General features: G+C 43.2%; 1 protein-coding gene across 1 annotated transcript in view; it reads left to right on the top strand.

The window, feature by feature from the left end:
* Positions 1-16,246, top strand: part of fam20cb (FAM20C golgi associated secretory pathway kinase b) — a 54,450-nt gene that overhangs the window by 35,812 nt on the left and 2,392 nt on the right. Inside the window, exons 4-9 of the mRNA XM_079595428.1 lie at positions 8,359-8,451; positions 12,222-12,337; positions 13,608-13,788; positions 14,547-14,656; positions 14,766-14,847; positions 14,989-15,048. Of these exons, the coding sequence (XP_079451554.1) occupies positions 8,359-8,451; positions 12,222-12,337; positions 13,608-13,788; positions 14,547-14,656; positions 14,766-14,847; positions 14,989-15,048 (642 nt within the window). The remainder of the gene's footprint in view (positions 1-8,358; positions 8,452-12,221; positions 12,338-13,607; positions 13,789-14,546; positions 14,657-14,765; positions 14,848-14,988; positions 15,049-16,246) is intronic.

Below are 16,246 nucleotides of genomic sequence, written 5' to 3'. Positions count from 1 at the left end.
TGCGGCGATAGCGGCAACATATACTTTCAGGGTGGAGGGAGACAGCCTTCGCTCCAACCCATCCTGCAGGAAGGAAAGCACGACACTGATCGGGCATGATCTGGGGTCTTCTGAGTGAGAAGAGCACCAAGAGACGAAGAGGTTCCACTTCAACGCGTAGGCATGTCTAGTGGACGACGCTCTAGCGGAAGTGATGGTAGCCACCACCGCTGGTGGTAGGGTACTCAAACCTGCCTCGTCCCGTCCAGGAGCCACACGTGGAGGTTCCAGAGATCGGGACGAGGGTGCCAAAGGGTGCCCCGTCCCTGAGAAAGGAGGTCCTTCCTCAGAGGAATTGGCCAGGGAGGTGCTGTCGCGAGGAGTACAAGTTCGGAGAACCAGGTTCGGGTGGGCCAGTGCGGCGCAACCAATATGACCTGCTCCTCGTCCTCCCTGATCTTGCACAGGGTCTGTGCAAGAAGGCTCACTGGGGGAAACGCATACTTGCGGAGGCCCCGGGGCCAGCTGTGCGCCAGAGCGTCCGTGCCGAGCGTGCCCTCGGTCAGGGAGTAAAACTGGGCGCAGTGGGACGAGTCGTGGGAGGCAAACAGGTCTACCTGTGCGTCCCCGAACTGATCCCAAATCAGCTGGACCGCCTGGGGATGGAGTCTCCATTCTCCAGGAAGAGGCTGAAGCCGTGAGAGCTCGTCGGCTGCACAGTTCAGGTCTCCCGGAATATAAATGGCTCGAAGCGACCTCAGATGCTTCTGACTCCATAAGAGGAGGTGGCGGGCGAGTTGCGACATACGGCGGGAGCGTAGACCACCTTGTCGGTTGATGTACGCTACTGTCGCGGTATTGTCTGATCGGACTAGTACGTGCTGGTTCTTGAGCAGCGCCCGGAAGCGGTGCAGAGCGAGACGTACTGCCAGCAACTCGAGGCAATTGACATGCCATAGGCGGTGGGGTCCTGTCCAGGAGCCCGCGGCAGCATGTCCATTGCACATGGCACCCCAGCCCGTGGAGGAGGCATCCGTTGACACAACAACATGCCTGGAAACTCGTTCTAAGGGCACTCCGGCCCGTAGAAAGCTGAGGTTCGTCCACGGGGAGAAGGTCTGACGGCAGGTCGGAGTAACTGGAACTCGGAGCTTGCCCTGGTGCCATGCCCACCTCGGGACTCGATCGTGAAGCCAGTGCTGAAGCGGTCTCATATGAAGCAATCCGAGCGGCGTTACCGCGGCTGCAGATGCCATATGCCCCAGGAGCCTCTGAAAAAGTTTCAGTGGAACCGCACTCTTGCTCTGGATTTGTCTCAGGCAAGTCAGCAGTGACTGCGCGCGCTCGCTCGTAAGCTGCGCGCACATGGCGACCGAGTCGATTTCCATACCGAGAAAAGAGATCCTCTGCACGGGGCAAAGTTTGCTCTTCTCCCAGTTGACCCGAAGGCCCAGACGGACTAGGTGCCGGAGCACTAGGTCCCTGTGTTCGCAAACCTGGTCCCGAGAGTGAGCTAGGATTAGCCAGTCGTCGAGATAATTCAGGATGCGAACCCCGTGTTGCCGTAGCGGCACAAGGGCTGCCTCGACGACCTTCGTGAAGACGCGAGGAGACAGGGCCAGCCCGAATGGGAGGACCGCGTACTGGTATGCCTGCCCCTCGAAAGCAAACCGTAGAAACGGCCTGTGTCGAGGAAGAATGGAGACATGAAAGTAGGCGTCCTTCAGGTCGATCGCTGCAAACCAATCCTGTGGCTGCACACATTCGAAAATGCGCTTGGCCGTGAGCATCTTGAACGGAAGCCTGTGAAGGGAACGGTTCAAGACGCGCAGATCCAGGATTGGTCGTAACCCACCGGTTTTCTTGGGGACAATGAAGTAGGGGCTGTAGAAGCCGGACCTCATTGCGGCTGGAGGGACAGTCTCGATCGCACCCTTCGCCAGCAGGGTGGCGACCTCCGCTCTCATGACAGGGGCATTGCCACCGACCATAGTGAAGCGGACTCCCCTGAAGCGGGGAGGAGACCGCGCGAACTGAATCGCATAGCCGAGCCTGATGGTCCGCGCGAGCCAGCGGGACAGGTTGGGAAGCTCTAACCAGGCTCCCAAGGACTGTGCCAGCGGGGTCATGCGGACGACAGACGTCCCCGCGGGGGTGCAGCGAAGCGGAATGACCGGCCCGGACGTGGGTGGCATAGCGGCCCGGTGTGGGGGCACGGTCATTAGCCGCGTCCTGCCAGAGGGAGCCAGGGAAGGACCAGCGTTCCACGGGGGCGTGCTCTGGCAGGGGTCTGGCGACAGAAGGGGATGAGAGCGGCGGGGCCCGTGGGCGGCGCGCACTGTCATTCCCTTCTGGGGGCTCAGAGATGGGGATATCAGTTCTTTCTTTAACCACATTAGGGTGCTGCCCACCCGTGGGTGAGCAGCGGGGAGTGGAGAACAAAGGATTCTCCCCCGGCCCTCCACCGGGGGAAGGAGTGGTCCTGCTACCATCTCCTGAGAAGAACTGATGGCCATCTCTGAGCAGCCCGTCTCAGGAGCGCCGCTTGGCCTGGCGTTTAGCGGGGCGCGGGGCTGGAGAGGGCTGGGGCGCCTGCCTGCGGCGTCCTCCACGACGCGGCCCGGGTGAAGGCTGCTGCTGGGGCCGTGCGGGAGGGGCGGGAGCCGCGGGAGGGCGCCCTCGGCGGCGAGCAGGCTGAGGCGTCTGAACCGACGGCTGGGTGGAGGCAGCAGCGGGCCGTCGGGGCAGAATATGACGAATAGCCTCAGTCTGCTTCTGGGCGGTTGAAAACTGTTGGGCAAAATCTTCAACCGCTCCGCCGAAGAGGCCAGCCTGGGATATGGGGGCGTCAAGCAGACGAGTCCGCTCAGCGTCCCTCATATCGGCCAGGTTGAGCCAGAGGTGTCTCTCCTGGACCACACTAGTGGACATCACCTGGCCCAGGGAGCGTGCGGTCACTTTCGTCGCCCGGAGAGCGAGGTCAGTGGCGGCACGCAGCTCATTGAAGAGCCCTGGGTCAGTCCTCCCCTCGTGCATGTCCCTGAGCATCTGGGCCTGGTAGACCTGCAGAGTGGCCATGGCATGCAATGAGGCGGCTGCCTGCCCCGCAGCTCTATAGGTCTTCGCCACCAGGGTCGACGAAAACCTACAGGCCTTGGAGGGGTGCTTAGGATCACCACGGGAAGAAGCACTCTGTGGACACAGTTGCATCGCAACAGAGCGTTCAACCATAGGCACCCCAGTGTACCCGTAAACAGCCGCCTGATCGAGAGGAGGAAAGGCGGAGGAGGTCGCCGAGCGATCACGGGAAGACAAGGGTGCCTTCCAGGACCTCGAGACCTCCTCATGCACATCCGGGAAGAAAGGCATTGGGGTTGGACGCCGACGTGAATCGGCGGCCGCGCCCAAAAACCAATCGTCCAGACGCGAGCGCTCGGGGCAGGGTGGCGGATTGCACTCTAACCCGATGCTCGCGGCTGCCCGGGAAAGCATGGCCGTCAGCTCGGGATCAGGATCGGGCAATGCTGACGCGCCCGGAGGCGGCAGCACAGCCGATCCCTCATCTCCCGAGGACTCCTGCCCACCTTGTGATGCTGTGATCGACATAGCATCGTCATTAGGAGCGCCAGACGGCGCACTCGGTCCGCCGCCGACCGTTGGCCGGGACTGATCGAGCGCATCATCTGGTCGGCTCGCGGGTTGCGGCACTTGAGAGGGGGATGTGGCCCGAGGACGAATCGTCGGTTGTTGTTGCCACACCGTCACCCTCAGGTCACCCTGGCCACCAGCCGAAGTACCAGCTCTATTACTAGAGGGGGTAGATCGGGGTGTGGATGAGGGGACTCTCACTCTTTCGAGATCACTGAGTCTCGACCGTAGTGTCGCGATGGTCATGTTTCCGCAATGAAAACATGAGTCATCCACAAGCGCTGCTTTGGCGTGCTCTAAGCCCAAACACGCAAAACAGCGATTGTGCCCATCTAAATCAGACAGCCAGTGACCACAACCAGAAGGGCACGGGCGATGCATCTTTAAAAAGACGTGCCACGCGCTTTGCTCTTTTAGAGAGAAGGAGAAATCCCCGCAGATGCTGAAGCGACCAGGGAGAGAACACACACACACTGGCAGATCACTGCTCAGATCGCAGGGAATGTGCACTCGCTGGAACTCGCTGTCACACCAACACCTGGAGGGAAGCTCGTCTCGAAGAGGAATAGAGATGATACTCAGGATGGCTTGTGGAGTGAAGGATAAACTTGGCTCCGAAAGCGAAAACATATCTGCATGTTGCCGGCTCACTTCCTTATATACCCACACTGTGGGGCGGAGTTACGCTATGCAAATTCAGCAGACCCATGGCATTTGCTTGCCATTGGCTCGTTTTATTAATATTCGAAGAGGATAGGCTTCTAAGCGAACCCCATTCGTCGTCATTTCGACGTAACTCGAAGTGACTACGAAAGGGAACAGGTGTTTCCTTCAGAGAGTTTTATGTCCAACTATGATTTTTATGAAAACAGCTTTGTTTTGAGTTTTGGAAGGTGTTTTTTTTTTCCGTTGTTTTTATTATTATTATTTTTTAAATGTATAGAGATACACTATCGTTCATAAGTTTGGGGTCGGATTGAAATGTTTTTGAAAGAAGTTGGCTGCATTTATTTGATCAAAAATATTGTCAAAACAATAATATTGTGAAATATAATCATTTAAAATGTGTTTTCTGTTTTGATATATTTTAAAATGTAATTTATTTCTGTGATGCAAATTATCTTTATTGTCTTTAGTGTCCCATGATCCTTCAGAAATCATACCAATATGCAGATTTTGTGCTCGAGAAACATTTAGAATATTATTATCAATTCTGAAAACAGTTGTGCTGATTTTTGTGGAAGCCAGCATGATATAATATTTGTAGGATTTTTTGCTGAATATTAAGTTTAAAAAGAACAGCTTTTAATTGAAGTAGAAATCTTTTGCAACATTATAAATGTCTTTCGCTTTTAATCAGTTTAATGCATTATGCTGAATAATGGTAATTTCTTTGAAAAAATCGAACTATTGTACAGTAGTCTATTTTTTTCAATATTAAAATAAAACTTTTTAAATGACAAACATTTTTACCAGTAATGATATTAAATGTAATTTATCACACAAATTACAAAAGCGAAGAGCTTGTGTGTGAATAAATATCTCCTACGAGATATTTTATTAAGATTTATATTGTGCATCATTTCTAGTCAAGCTGTAATTTCGTTACACAATTCCATGTGTATAAATAAATATTTAATATGTTTTTAATCGTAAATACTGTCAGGCGTTGCTAGTGGACAAAAAAAAATTGTGAGAGTGAAAAGTCCTTTAGGGGAGTTTACTTTCCACACACACAAAAAACACCCGTACACACTTCACTGCCAATTAAACATCTGAGCGTCTGAGGGCAAGCGTCCAATGGGTTCATCACCAGGACGCTTCTGGGTTTGTTGCAGAAGTAGGCCTGTTTCTTCCGGCAGAAACACAAATCCATTTTAATTCTCTTCATGCCTGAAAAGAGGTTCACAGTTGGCGAGTGGAGCGATATTATCCGGGGCTCTGAGGAGCGAACTGCAGAAGAATGTGAAGTTGGAGACTCTCGTTTGGCAGGTCTCATGCTGTGTTATTTAACGATCGGTGAGCGTGTCAGTCTCACAGCTGCGCCTTGAACGACTGCCGCCAGCTGAGGACGATACTGAATGCCTGATTTCGCCAAGATAAGGATCTGTTTCCATTACAGAGCTGGCACTCCTCCCGCCAGCTACCTTGCCCTCGGTTTGCCACAGAGATGTTGGGATGTGACAAGATTCAGTTCCCAGAGAAGTCATTGTTTTGAACCGTCCTTACATGATTAAGGCTGTTAAGAAAGGCGAGAAACCCAGCTGGATTTAATTGTTCTGACATTCGGACAGCATTCAGAGAGAGAGAGAAGGGAAGAGCAAAGAGAGAAATCTCCAGTATGTTTGAAATGGAGTCTGGCTGCTGAAAACATTTCAGCGGGACCGTATGAAGTCGGCCCGGGTTAAAAATAGTTTCTCTGGCTCTTGTTGTCTGTGGAGAAATGTTTGCCTGGAACTTGATATGTCCTCCATTGACCTACAAGTATTGATTCAATTTTATTGTTTCCGTATTGTTTGCCCTGTTATTAACTGCTCATGTACAATATCATCATTTTGGATGTTTCAATGAAACCAAAATGGAACTTCTGTGGCTTTAAGTCCATCTCAGTTAGCTTTAGAGCCATTAGAATGCTAGTGTACTCCTAAACGCTAACAAAATTAGCATTTAGAAATATAACAATGGGAAAACAGACTGGGAAATGATTGATGACTCATCCTGCACTACACAGTTTCTGTCCAATGAAATGCTCTCTTAGACAAAAATGTCCCTCCCCCTAAAACGTCCTGCAAATTCTAACAATAGCAACTATACATAGCAGATCATGGTCCTTTGATTGCTGTTAAAAAAAAGGACAAGCCATTTGAAATGTCCCATCCAAACATACTCTTTCCAAAGGAAATAAGGGGCTGTTTACACGACAGCGTTTTCAACTAAACCTGTAAAACTTTGTATGCGTTTCTGCCGTTTGTTTACACAACAATGACGTTTTGGGTGCCTGAAAACGCAAACTTTTGAAAACGGGTTTTAATGTGCAAGTTTTTGAAAACGGTCTCCGTGTTAACAAACTAAAATACGAATCTCTGAAGATGATGACGTCATGCACGTGTATTACGTGTTCAATCGTGTTCATCGCCATCTCACAGCTTGGCAACTGAATACAGCGTTTTAGACGTTTTCGTGGATCCGTGTGAATGGGAATCGTTTTGACAATGGTGTCGTCTGTATACGGAAAACTCAAAGGAAAAACTTCTCCGTTTTAAGCATATCGTTGTCGTGTACCCGAAGTCAAAACAGGAAGGAAAACTGTTCTTCAAGCAATTTAGTGATTTTTAATATATAAGTTTTAAGGTATTTGCATGAAGACAGTGCATATTTGGATGTCACTTAAAATGAAAGTTATTGTCAAGTCAAGTCACCTTCATTTATATAGCGCTTTAAACAATATAGATTGTATCAAAGCAGCTTTACAGTGATAATAGGAAATTAAAGTAACAAGAGATTGTTTTGGCTTTACAGCAGCTCTAGATTCAAGTTAATGTCCAGCTAAAGTTAGATTTGATTGATCACTTCCGTCGCAACGATCATTAGTTATTAACTTAGGGGCCGCTAACACGAAACCTTTCTAACAGAAAACCATTAATGCGATCTGGCCGCTCATTTGCACAAAACAGTGCCTGGTGTCTCGAGAACGCAAACTATGAAATAAGTTCCAAGGTTCCTTGATTAATACCGATTTTTTTATCGTTTCCGCATAGCCAAGTGAACCGATTTTGATATTCTAGGTATTTTCAACTGGCCTGATTTTTGAGATCGCAAGAGACGTGAAGGACTTGCTCAATAACTGTGGAGCTAAACCATTTAGCGCTTTGTAAGCAATCAGCAATAATTTAAAATGTATATGACGATATTTAATAGGCAGCCAATGCAGAGTTGACAGAACCGGGCTATGGTCATACTTCCTATTTCTGGTAAGAACTCGAGCTGCTGCGTTTTGGACCAGCTGTAGTTTGTTTATTAAGCGTGCAGGGCAACCACCCAATAAAGCATTACAATGATCTAGCCTTGATGTCATGAATGCATGAACTAATTGTTCTGTATTTTTCATTGAGAGCATATGACGTAGTTTAGATATATTTTTAAGATGAAAAAATGCGGTTTTACAGTTTTTACGGTTTTATGTGACTTTCAAAAGAAAGATTGGTATCAAAGAGCACACCCAGGTTCCTAAACGACAACGAGGACTTGACAGACAGTATTCTAGGATATTACGTGAGGAAGTTTTTTGTCCAATAATTAGAATCTCTGTTTTTTCAGAATTAAGTAGTAGGAAGTTGCTAGTCGTCCAGTTTTTTATATCAGCTATGCATTCCGTTAATTTTGTGAATTGGTAAGTTTCGTCAGGGCGGGAAGAAATACAGAGCTGCGTATCATCAGCATAACAGTGAAAACTAATGCCATGCTTCCTAATGATATCTCCTAAGGGTAGCATGTACAGAGTGAACGGCAACGTCTCTGTCTCTGTCAATTATTTTAGTAATAAATAAAATAAGGTATTTTTTCAAAAATATGTTAAGAAAATATATTTTCTTCCAGACTTCAATCCAGAAATAATGGAGGGGCATCTCTTAAAGTTTTCTTGACAGGGTGGCTTTAGTTTCAAGGGCTAGGGCTGTGATTATGGCTTTGTTGATGAAAGGGGCTCACAGAAGATTAACCTTTGCCTTGCAGGCAGACACGGGAGCAGGAGACACCCCCAGACTTCTTCTACTTCTCAGATTTCGAGAGGCACAATGCCGAGATCGCAGCATATCATCTAGACAGGTAAAGCGCCATAAATGTCAGCCTCTGGCATGAATAGAGTGTGTGTGTGAGATGTTTGTCTTCCTCTGAATATATGTGTATGGATACATGCACCACATGCTACTTATAAGTATGTTTCCTGCTTGTGTATATGAACCTGTGGGGCCGCGTTTGTTTGCACAAGAATGTTTTGTGTGCGTGTGAATGTATAACGCTTGTGGTGTCCTGCATGTTTTCAGCACGTTTGAACTTGTGTTTGTATGTATGTGTGAAAGTACAGTATGTGAGCCTATCTCAGGGCAGTAAGCTGTCTGAAACCTGCAGTTTAACACTCATAAACACCGAATCCAGAGAGAATATAATGACTCACTGTGAATGAACGCAAACACATCCGTCAGTATCTGATCACCGATCGAGCTCCATCCAACAATGTCTGCTTATTGGTGATTACCCTTCTGATGAATGTCAGTTAGTGATTGAGAGGCTTTAATTTGTGTCAGCCACAACAACCCATGTACATCTGTCCTTGTCAGCTCATTTCAGCCGAGCTTATTGGTTGTTTGCTATATGAGTCAGATTTTCCTCGATTGGGATCTGAGACTCTAGGATTTATTGCCATTATAGGTTATTTCCATTCTCATCTCGTTTTCTCCTCATTATTGTTATGGGTGTGAACAGCCGGAAATATTGTCCCAGCCCTGTCGACGAGGAGACCCACTGGACAAAAAAACATTTGAGAAAAAAAGTATAATATAATATATTACAGTTCAAATGTTTGGGGTCACTAATTATTTTTAAATAAATAAGCAAGGATTCAGCAAGGATCCACTCCCACTACTGTCTAGCTGTTTTTTTAGAACAATATCCTGATGTTTATGCAAACCAGGCGGCAATACAACATTTATCATGTAAATACATATTATTTTATACAGTATATATTAAGTATATACAATAATTAAAGCTGCAGTCCGTAACTTTTTTGGGTTAAAAATTATCCAAAAGAGTTTGAGCAAGTACATAACCAGCCAGTGTTCAAAACTATCTGCTTGCCTTAGCTCGATTCAAAACGGTAAGCTTGTGATAATGTTTTTAATTCCAGTGGTACTGGTGGATTTCCACAGGAAATTCGAGCATGTCTTTGCGTCATTACGTCACATCACAAAAAGAAGGTGTGTCGGCTAGTAGGTATATTGCGTGTGAGGGTGTTGGAGGTGGAGATTTATAGCCTTTTCTCAAAGCACTTGATGTAATTAAACTTATCAATTTGATGGCGGATCCAGAAAGGTCCAAACGACAATCACCAGTGACAACTGGAGATTCACCCGTTGTAAAATGCAAAAGACTTCCGACTTCAGAGTGGCTACAGAAAAAAAAGACTGCAACCGGGCCCATGTGAAAACAAGGATAATTAAGTTCATTAAATGTAGTCACTCAATGCTGATGTTGTTGACATTAACAATTTGAGAACAAAGTATAATTTGCCCGGTTTGACGTGATATGATACGTTAGATTTAATCAGCGCAATTTACTGCAATGCTTTTTCCCCCCTAGTTTGTCAGAACAAAAGTGGATGTTACTTACTTGTTCAGTTGACATTTTCCGGTGAAAATTATTATGTTGGTCATACTTCCAAAAAGTAGAATCTGTGATTCTGAATGCCAGTATCCACAACGGCGCGGTGACTGACAGCCGCACATTCTCCTCAAAACATCAGTTAATCCGCATTGTGCCGTGCCGAGGCACAACCCACGTAAAGTTGATAATTCCGTGAATAACTGCAATTGCAGATTCCTAACAGAGATGGCGACAAACCATCGGACTTGGAAAAACTACGGACTGCAGCTTTAATGTGAACTTTTAAGCACACTCCATCAACTCTATATAGATATACATACTTTTGTATGTATATTACTTTAACTTTTGGTTTAATTCTACTTATTTCATTCTTTCTCTTTATTCTCTTTTGTATATTTGTATGTAAGTAAGTATCAAGATTTTCTGGAGACCAAATTCCTTGTGTGTTTGTGCACTCCTGGAGAATAAAACATTCTGAATTTGACCAAAAGTGACAGTAAATAGATTTATAATGTTACTTTTGAACTTTCTAAAGAATGCTGACAATATATATATATATATATATATATATATTTTTTTTTTATATATATATATATATACACATATATACACACACAGTATATTCGAATTTCTGAAGAGATTTCTGAAGGATCATGTGACACTGAAGTAATGGCTGCTGAAAATTAAGCTTTTCCAACAGAGGAATAAATTCTATTGGTATATAATACATTATATACCAAATAAAACAGTTATTTTAAATTGTAATAATAGTTCTCAATATTATTGTTTCACTGTATTTTTGCTCAAATAAGATAAACAAAATGAATTTAAGAATTGTATAAGAAATAAATGTAAAAAAAATATATATTAAGTCTTATTATCTTACACAATTTCGCTTCTCACGTATTATTTTGTTTGAATATTATTTATCTTTATTATTTTTTAAGAATGCTTATTTTAGCTAGAAAACAAATACTCATTAAGAAGATTTTTTTTTTTCCTGTTTGATGTAGTCTACTTATAGTTTCTTGGGAGAGGAGGCCCAACCATACAAATCTGAAGGTCCCTCACATGATTGGCGTGTTGTCTGGTCCTGTGCTGTTCTCTAGCCGGCACTGGATCCTCCTCTCCAGCAGTGCGAGCGTGAGTCAGACTAAACCCAGCATGAGTCTTGGGCACAGTATAATCATTCAGCAGGCCCAGACCGGCCTGGTCCGCCTCGCTTCTGCACATCTGGCCGGGAGTAAAATCTAGTCAGAACACACAGGCATGTGTGTGGGTAGAAAACGCAAACCAAGAACATGAAAAAAACACCAGCTTTTCTAAATAAAGTTCATCTGGGTTAGACAAAAGTGCAGGTTGTTATTTCTATTTTAAAGCGCCATCACCCAGTGGGCCTCTCTGTCCTCGCAAGCCCACCACGGCTATATCTGACAACGTACCATTAATTATCTGATTTTAGTTGATGGGAAACGCTTATTGTAGCGTGGCTTTGGGGAGGAAGACGGGATGAGGGAAAAGAGAGGTTTGAAAGGACAACTTTTCATTTGCCCCACAGTTCCCACTGAGTTATGCATCGGACAGTGAAAACGCTCCCGCACACAAACTCTCTCTGTCATCTCTGTCAGCATGACTGGGCAATTAGTAGCTTCAAGTGCTTTTATCCCTTAGGCCCCGTCCATTAGTTGTTTTCAGGGTGGGTTTTTTTCAAAGTTGCCCTGTCAGCAGAGAGTCTACACTTGCACGCAGGGTGAATATGTTTTAAAACATGGATGAGCAGACCACGCTCACAAATGACCAGGAAGAAAGCCAACACATTTATGTTACATTCAGCAATAAATTCAGCTTTGTGCTGAATTTACAGTAAATTCTGCAAAAACGTATTATTTCCTCAGTATGAAATATGAAATACAGTAAGTAAAAGGGTTTTGATATGAAACAAATGTTTCATCCCTTGACAGGATAGTGATTTATAATCTGTGAAGTGTATTTTATGTAGTGTACTTTGAGCGCCATCTACTGGTGAAAGTTATTACCAATTTCACCTCCCATAGTTTCTTCCCACAATTCTCTATGAATTTGGTTTGAGTGTTTTAATTTAGTTGAGCAAATCTGTACATAACTTTTTTTGGGCTGCAACATTTTTATTGAGCTTTAACAATCTGTATTGATATCCATGTAAAAACAAACTTATGTCTCCTTTGATTGATGATCAGGATCCTAGATTTCCGCCGAGTGCCGCCGGTGACTGGGCGACTGGTGAATATGACCAAAGAGATCAGAGATGTGACCCGTGACAAAAAACTGTGGAGAACCTTTTTCATATCACCAGGTACTCAACATCCATCCAGCAATCACTCTCTCATCCTTTCTATCGTTATTATCAATTTACTGACTAAAGAGGATTTATCAAAATCAATCGTTTTGGCCCAAACAGCCCTAACTGAAGCAGGATAGTCTCTTATCACCAATTCAAATGATGCTCTTTCTGATCTCTTTTGTGCTTATCTTTCAACATTTTTAAGTGGAATTTATCCCATTATCTAATCAGAGGATTCTGGGATTTTCTCTAACTACTGCAGACCAGTAGATGGCGCTGTTGGCCAATTAATGTTCAAGTGAGACCTCATTAGACACCAACTTCAGATTTGTGCCAAATCCCCTTGATAGGCTGGAAATTAATATATGTACACTACCCTTATTGTGAAATATGTCTTTTATTACAATTAAAATTAAAAACTATTTTCTATTTTAAATTATTTTGATGGCAAAGCTGTATTTTCAGCATCATTACTCCAGTCTTCAGTGTCACGTGATCTTTCACAAATCATTCTGATATGCTGATTTGCTGCTTAAGAAACATTTATTATTATCAATGTTTGAATAATGGTTGTGCTGCTTGATATTTTTGTGGCAACTGTGATACATTTTTTTCAAGATTCTTTAAATACAATGTTTAAAAGAACAGCATTCATTCGAAATAGAAATCTTTTGTAACATTATAAATGTCTTAACTGTCACTTAATGCATCATTGTTGAATAAAACTATGAATTCCTTACGTTCTTTTACTAAACAAAATCTTTCCTCAAACTGTAGTGTATATTAACGTCACATGACAATAGTTTTTGTTGATTCTAATTTAAATCATTATCAGTCAATGTGTAATGCTAATTACTACCAATACAATAATGTGATAGGTTTCCAAGTGAAACCAAATATTCAACCAAAACTATTTGATCTCAATATTTATTTGCCCTTAAACTATTAGATTTTTCCTTTCAGTTAGAGGAACCAAACAGCCAGTGTTGTGAAGTAGACTTAAACAACACATTCAATTTTCATAAAATTTATAGTAATCTAGGCACATTTTTTCACTAAATGTTTAAGAAGGATGCGTGATAATTACTCATTTTCATTTATATGAAACAATATACCAATACGGAGCAATACAAACAGCAATTCTGAGCTAAATATATATTTAAAATTTTTAACATTTAATTTCTGGAAATTGGGCTTAATAATGCTAGGAACATGCATTTGGATTTAATGTTGACTTTAAAATCATCATTATAAATATATTGGTCTGTTATCATCCCTGCAGCCAATAATATCTGTTTCTACGGTGAATGTTCGTACTACTGCTCCACTGAACATGCTCTGTGCGGGAAGCCTGACCAGATCGAGGGCTCTTTAGCAGCTTTTCTGCCTGACCTGGCCTTGGCCAAGCGCAGGACCTGGAGAAACCCCTGGAGACGATCCTATCACAAACGCAAGAAAGCAGAGTGAGGAATACACAGCACACCTCATTTAGAGAAATACAACCCCAAGAAACGTTCATATATCTACACATTACTGTTAGGCTGCTTTCACACTTGGTCCGATTGCCTGGTTTGGACCCGAGTTCGATTGCTCCCCCCTCCACCTGCCCCCACTGTAATAATGTGTGTTCACATTATATTATTTGGGTCCGAACCGTGGTGGGTTTGCATCATCAAAGCAGCAGCTGTTTGACCCTGTCTCTTGGTGACGATGCTGAAGGAGAAAACTGCGTTCACATTATCCAAACCAACCGAACTCTGACGTCAATCCAACCAGAGTGAGCACCAAAAGTGCTAGTGTGAAAGCACTCTTAAAGGGATAGAATTTAAATTATACCGTGATTTACTCACCCTCAAGCCATCCAAGGTGTATATGACTATCTTTTTTTAGACGAACACAATTGGAGTTATATTTACAGTAAAAAATATCCTGGCTATTCCAAGCTTTATAATGGGAGTGAATGGAGGATGAGATTTTGAAGCCCTAAAAAAATGCATCAATCCATCATCAAAAATAATTTGAACCCTAACCCAAAATGTAGGACATATTCATTATAAAACTCCTTAATAGTAGTGTAGTTGCTCACTTCTAATCGTCCGGTTTCCCCTCAGATTATCATGATAGCCCTCCAGTGTCTCATTACATTGAGCTTCAGCATGTTTTTCTTTGTACAGTGTGTAACCGTGACACTAACGAGGTGTGTGTGTGTGTGTGTGTGTAGGTGGGAGGTGGATCCAGATTATTGTGAAGAGGTGAAGCAGACGCCACCCTATGACAGCGGCACACGCCTGCTGGACATCATGGACATGACCATTTTTGATTTTCTCATGGGTAAGACGATTTCACAGAAGTGCACATTTGTACCTGAACACAAAACTACAGTAAAGCTGAAATTCAGTCAGGGTATTTATAATAAATGTTAATATGTATGTCTTCAAAGGAAATATGGATCGTCATCACTATGAGACTTTTGAAAAATTTGGAAATGAAACTTTCATTATCCACCTTGATAATGGAAGAGGGTAAGACGTTATCCTCTTTTTTTCTCATTTGTCAATGAAAAAAATGCTTCTTAAATGTATTACTATTAATGTGTTGTTGTTTTTTTCTGAAGCAAATTCATACACATGTCATTTCTATCTGATTTGTCTCTTAATCTTCAGCTTTGGTAAACATTCTCACGATGAGCTCTCCATACTGGTGCCTTTGAGTCAGTGCTGCAGGTCAGTATTAGCATTATTATTATTTAGTATTCGGTATTTGTCATATCACTGCAAGAATCTCCAAAAGTTGTTTAGATCAAGGCTGTCAAACTTAACGTGTAAATTTGATTGTGGCGTTTAACAAAAGTCATTTCACTTTGTATGGTAGAAATTCATTATCAGTTCACTAGTTCGCCTGCCCATTATTAGTTAATGGTAAACGAACTTGGCTTGCTGTCCTTGAAGGAGGCTCGAAACCAAGACTCGGCTCAAGCTCCGAGCTCTGAGCTAAACCCCCTATAACGGTTCTACATAATGAGAGAAATAGAGGAGATGGGGAGGTGGAGGGATGCTGGAAGAATGGTCGCTGGGGCAGCAATATATGCTCGTAATGATGATTGACAGACTGAATGATAAGGCTCCTCCCGAACCTGCGTTTGAAACTTCATAAAAGCTCTAGAAATATCAAATGTTAAATTGAGAGATAGTGCTGTGCTGCAAACAAATATTGTGCTGCAAACATCAATAACCGCTTAACATGTCAATGCTGTCAAATGACCATGGTATAAGTGGAATAATCCACTGTTCATTAAACAATTTTTCCGCTTAATGCACAGCTAGCTGTGGATTGTCCCTTACTTATTTAATCATGTTTTGAAATATATGTAGTTATATAAATACATAACCCTGGACCACAAAACCAGTCACATGTCATTTTTTTAAATTGATATTTATACATAATCTGAACGCTGAATAAATAAGCTTTCCATTGATGTACGGTTTGTTAAGATACAACTATTTGAAACATCTGGAATCTGAGGGTGCAAAAAAATCGACTTTCAGTTTCAATCACCTTTAAAGTTGTCCATTTCTGTTTAAGGTTTTGCTGCATTCACTCACAAAAATAAATGTTTTATATATTTACGGTAGGAAATTTACTAAATATCTTTATGGAACATGATCTTTACTTAATATGATTTTTGGCATAAAAGAAAAATCGATAATTTTGACCCATACTGTATATTGTTGGCTATTCCCACAAATATACCCGTGCGACTTATGACTAGTTTTGTGATCCAGGGTCACATTTATAAATATGAATTATTTCTATGAACTATTATTATAAATATTATCTGATTCATTGAAATGAAAAATATTTTGAAGTCCACAAAGAATGTTCTGATTACTTTGTAGTCGTTGGTTAGTGATTTTGTCTGAT

Source organism: Phoxinus phoxinus (assembly GCF_949152265.1).
Source record: "Phoxinus phoxinus genome assembly, chromosome: 21".
NCBI classification, from domain to species: domain Eukaryota; kingdom Metazoa; phylum Chordata; class Actinopteri; order Cypriniformes; family Leuciscidae; genus Phoxinus; species Phoxinus phoxinus.
Note: the sequence above shows the minus strand (reverse complement) of the source record. Positions and strands in the feature narration are given on the sequence as shown.